The sequence below is a fragment of the Plectropomus leopardus genome, unplaced genomic scaffold (genome assembly GCF_008729295.1).
Source record: "Plectropomus leopardus isolate mb unplaced genomic scaffold, YSFRI_Pleo_2.0 unplaced_scaffold2396, whole genome shotgun sequence".
In the NCBI taxonomy this organism is placed as follows: Eukaryota; Metazoa; Chordata; class Actinopteri; order Perciformes; family Serranidae; genus Plectropomus; species Plectropomus leopardus.
Genome location: NW_024626002.1, coordinates 1 through 5389, shown reverse-complemented (window position 1 = coordinate 5389; position 5389 = coordinate 1). Strand labels below are relative to the sequence as shown.

General features: G+C 32.7%; 1 protein-coding gene across 1 annotated transcript; it reads left to right on the top strand.

The window, feature by feature from the left end:
• Window positions 1-266: 266 nt before the first annotated feature.
• Window positions 267-5383, top strand: LOC121966312 (serine/threonine-protein kinase 26-like; the record flags this gene model as incomplete). Its single annotated transcript, XM_042516416.1, has 6 exons — window positions 267-530; window positions 1678-1820; window positions 1929-2025; window positions 2980-3042; window positions 3423-3559; window positions 4519-5383. Coding segments are annotated over 6 exons (720 nt in total), but the record flags the coding sequence as incomplete, so codon positions are not given.
• Window positions 5384-5389: the final 6 nt, after the last annotated feature.

Sequence of the window (5389 nt, the reverse complement as noted above, 5' to 3'; positions counted from 1 at the left end):
ATTTATTTGATATATTATTCTTTAATTTTTTTTGGCCATTAAAAATATTTATTGTTTTTCTTGCCAACTTTTTAAATTTACATTTTCCTTTAAAACTTTGGGTAATTTAAAGAAGAAAAAAAATCTACCCATAAAAAATAACTTTAGTTAGTTATGCATTTATTCATTTATTTGCCAACTTTAAAAGAAAAAACTTCCAAACAGCAGGCCTGTCAAAAATCGCCAAAATGACACCTTGACCAGAGTAAACTTTTTCTCTGTAAAAGACAGTCGTAGGAAACTCTACTCGAGCACTGACCCCCTTTACTCGTGTCATCTTTAACTCTGACTCTGTGTCTCTGCAGGCCGACATCTGGTCGCTCGGCATCACGGCCATCGAGCTCGCCAAGGGCGAACCTCCGCACTCAGAGCTGCATCCGATGCGAGTGCTGTTCCACATCCCCAAGTCGCCCGCTCCGCAGCTGGAGGGAGATTTCTCCAAGAGCTTCAAAGACTTCACAGAGTCCTGCCTCAACAAGGACCCCACCTTCGTAAGACACACACACACACACACACACACACACACACACACACTCATCCTAATAACGGCTTTTATCTGTTATGAAAAACTTTATGTGATGGAGACAGAAGAGACATAATTGACTGTGTCCCACATCACACCTCAAAAAGACAAGTCCGCCCCCTGGTGGACCAACAGCTCCTCTTCTTCCTCTCTCTTATTTTTTTCTCCCTCTCCTCCAGAAATCAACAAGTACAAATTCAAATGTGCAATGATGATGCAAAAATTACCAAAAAATTGTTTAAAAGAAAGAAAGAAAGAAAGAAAGAAAAAAATCCCTTAAATTGGTACTTATTTTGTGTTGTTTTTTTTTGTTTTTCTCATCTACTGAGGCTTCATAGTCTGCTGTTGTGTAATGAATTATACTGCATAAATGAAAGTAATAATTTTGGCATTTTTTTTAAAGGTGACTTGATAGGAAGCTTAAATTTGAGATTTTATTTTTATTGCTTGTATTTTATTATTATAATTTTTTTTATTTTTGGTCATTTTTGGAAACAGGTTTAGAAGGCATTTTTTCTTTAAAATCTTCTAAAAAAGGGTATTTTTATATTTAGCAAATCTTTTTTTTCTTTAAAGGTTATGCCATTTTTTGAAATCTAAAATTTCTGACATTTTTTTTTCTTTTTGAATGACATGTTTTCTTTTAAAATTTCCAAAATTATACCTCTTATTGTTGGATTTTCAAAAATTCCAAAAGTCCCCAAACACATTATTTGGGATGCTGAAATTGTATTTTAATAGAGTTCATAAAAACAAAAACAAGCAAAAAAAAAAAGAAAAACACCAGGCAAGTGGAGCTTGAAAAAATATTGTTTTGGGTCCTTGAAAAGTCATGGAAAATTATGAAATTTTTCCATGACTTGTGCGAGAATCCTTTTATTTTAACAATATTTTTATTGTAGTTTTGGCAACACAAAGAAGTGCAGAAAAATTGCACATCAACATACAAATATAAGATTAACAGACAACAGCAAAACAAAACAGACAAAACATAAAATCAGTAAATACACGAAGAACGACAATAACAGTAATTAATAATAATAACAGTTTTAAAAATAATAATAAATTTAAAAAAAACTCAACGATAAGACATTAAACTTCTCCTCTTGGTGCAGCGTCCGACAGCCAAAGAGCTCCTCAAACACAAGTTCATCGTCAAACACTGTAAGAAGACGTCGTACCTCAGCGAGCTCATCGACAGGTACAGGAGGTGGAAAGCTGAGGGCCACAGCGACAGCAGCTCCGAGGACTCAGACAGGTAATCTGATTACTTTTGCTTCTGTTTAAAAACCCTGCAGAGAAGCTCAGTTGAGTTTCAGCACTCTGTGAGTAACATGAGTGTGTTTCTGTGTGTGTGTGTGTAAAGTGAGTCCAGTAATAAGGAGAACAGCGAGTCTCCGCCGTGGTCCTTCACCACCGTCCGCAAGAAGAAGACGGAGGGCAGGAAGGTCCTCAATGGAACGGTCAGTAACAGTAATACAGTGTGTGTGTGTGTGTGTGTGTGTGTGTGTGTGTGTGTGTGATGTGTGTGTGATTATATCAGACTGTAAGCCTTCAAATGACACCAGCACGTCACCTAAATTCATTTTTAGAAAGAGAAAGAGAAATGCTCAAAAATCATTCACTGATTTCTCTTTCTAAGTTTTACAGAAAATAAAGCAATAATAAAATAATAATAATAAAAAAAAGCATTTCTTTTAGTTTGCGTGATGAATTGACTCTTTGAAACCCAAATTAATTGGTTTGATTTCTGTAAAGAAAAAAAATTAAACAACCCCTAAATTATCAGGAATTAGGTTAAAAAATGACAAGAAAATTACTTGAAAATGTTTGAAAAAAGGAGACTAAAAAAAACAAGGAAAATCAAAAACAAACAAGAAAATTATCTAAAAAAATAGCAAAGAAATGGTAAATCAAAAAATAAGGAAATAGCATGAAAGAAATAGAAAAAAAAGGAAATCAAAAACAAATGAGGGAATCACATGAAAAATAGCAACACTAAAGGAAAATCAAAAAAATAATGAAATGACCTGAAAAATAGCAAAAAAGAGAAATATAAAAAAAAACATAGCTTGAAAAATAGAAAAAAAGAAAAAATAGTCAAAGTCAAAAACAGACAAGGAAATGACCTGAAAAAAGCGTTTTAAAAAATTATTATAATTCTGTCACAAAATATTAAATACAAAAATCTGATAAGGTGTTTCATGGACATTTTTCCTCAGTTTTTTTTTTAAATATTTTTTTCTAAATTTACACATTTATTGAAATTTGTGGGACATTTCTTGCCAATTGTCTTTTTCTCTGTGTTTCTTCAGATTTGTATTTAATTTAATTTAATCTGATTTAATTTAATTTAATCTACAACAAATGACCTTGTTTTTCAAACTTTATCCTCCTCCTCTTCCTCTTCTCTTTAGGGTCAAGATCAGCTGAGTAAATCTGCCAGTCTGACAACAGTCATCTCTCCTGTCTTCACTGAGGTTAGTGTACACACACTTCAATCAAAGAAACATACATCCATCCATTTCTGGGTAACGTTCACAGGACATTTCATTTCTGTTGACTTACACTGTGAAAACACGTCTTTTTTGAGCATTAGGATTTAGGCTTTTCTGTCCGATAACATTAGGAAAGTCTAGAAGAGATGCGAGATTAAATCTTTTTTTTTTTCATCCCCGTTGAAGTTAGCAGAGTGCTAAAGTAGAATTACCGGGCGCCAATAGTCCAGGTAATTTCATACGCGTCAGTTGAACGATTTTGGCCTCGTGCACCACTGAGCGACTTTCATAGGAATGAACGGGGTCCCTCCTCCATTTCTCAACCAGATGGCAGAAATTTTCTGATTATCTTTTTCTTGTAGTTGAAGCAGCAGCACAAGGAGCACTCTGAGCAGCGATTGGCCATCGAGGAGTTGGAACGCAACATCCGATTGGCTGAAGAGGTCTGTCCAGGCATCACGGACAGGATGGTCACACACATTATTGCCAGGTACCAGAAGTACGTCTTTTCTTGTAATTTTTTTTTTTTTTTTTTAACTTTTTGTAAAAATTATTATTTTTTTCTTTATATTTTATGTCTTAACCATTTGGAACTTGGGAATTTTTGCTTGATTTCTTTCAAAAACATTGGAAAAAGGCAGTAAACAACTTGAGAAGAAATAGTGCAAAAATTAACGAGAAAAAAAAGTACAAGAGCATTTCCTGAAAATTGATCACTTCATTACTAATTTTCTTATAATTGTAACATTTTTTTTATTTTGTAAAAAATATTTTTTCTTTACATTTTATGTGTTAACCATTTGGAATTTGGGAAAATTGGCTTAATTTCTGTCAAAAATATTGGAAGAAGGCAGTTAGCAACTTTCAATTAATTAACAAGAATTTCTTTAAAAAAAAAAAAAAAAGTACATGAAAATTCACAGAAAAATGGTACAAGTGAAATAAAAAAAAACTGAAAAAGGAAAGTGAAACCACAAAACAAAAACATAAAGAGACTTGAAAATAGTACTTAAAGAATAATAATAATTCTGAAACAATATTTTCAATGTAAAGTTATGATTAAAAAAATGATTATTATTATTATTGTTAATTATTAATTATTTTTATTTTTCAATAAATTTCTAAATCTGCTCATTTCTTGCAATTTTTGAGACTTGTCTTGCCAAGGTGCTCATTTTTTTTTTTTTTTTTTTGGTGTGTTTTCGGAAGTAATTAAAACTTTTTTTCTGGGTTCAAAGGTTTAAATACTTTTACAAATGATGTTGATCCAGGTCTTAAATGGTTCTTTTTTATATGTGTGCGTCCTCATTCGTCTGACGCCGTTTTCATTGTTTTTATTCTCTCTTTCTTAACTCGTATTATTCGGAGCAACACGTTTGTATTTTCCTCCAGATCATTTGTTAACCAAATGTTTTTCTCTCTCTCCCTCCTTTTTCGGTTTCGGTGTTTCTTCATCAGATTCACGACCAAGTGAAGGACTCAAAAATGGATCAGAAAAGGAAGTACGTTTTTGCAAAGAGAGACTGTGTCTCCGAACGGTGACGCTGCTGGATGATTTGGAAACTGAGGAGATTTGCTGTGCGATGTCTCCTCGCTGTACTCACACATCACACACATATACACACAGACACACATGCACACACACTACTAATGTAATATATACACTATATATTAGAAAAAAATATATTCACTGCTGTTGGTTGAAGAACTTTTTTTTTTGGAAATCATTTTGTTTGAAACTATTCATCAGTTGGATTTTTGATTTCCGTTTCCCCTTTTTAGTGTAACAAACTATTTTTTGCTCAAACTTAACTTAAATTTTCTATAAATCTTCTAAATTACCATAACGTGCCTTAATAATTTATGCCTTCATTTTTCTAAATGTAGACATCACTTTTTTTTTTTAGAGTTGATGTCTTTTTTTTTTGTTTTTTTGTTGAAACCACACACAGAAATAGAAGAAGGTTCTTGCCCACCAGCAGTGGTATGTACTGTGTCATGATATGTCTTGACTTTGTAGATGACGATATGTTTGTTCAGTAGCACTTGAGACAGATTATATGCCAATATTACATATTTTTGTTGTCTTCAGTAATGCTTTTGAATTACAGTTCCCTGAAAACGACATTTAGTCGAGGTTAGATCTACCCTCCAAAGTGAAATTTTCAGTTTTCATGGTTAAATTTGGTCATTTTAGCTGTGATTTTACTGCAATGGAAATTTTAAATACTATTAATAATGTAATCCACCATTGGAACAGATCGACTACTGGTGTATTCATATGGAAAGTATTTGATCTAAGGTTTAAAAAAAAAGGCTGAAATTGAAA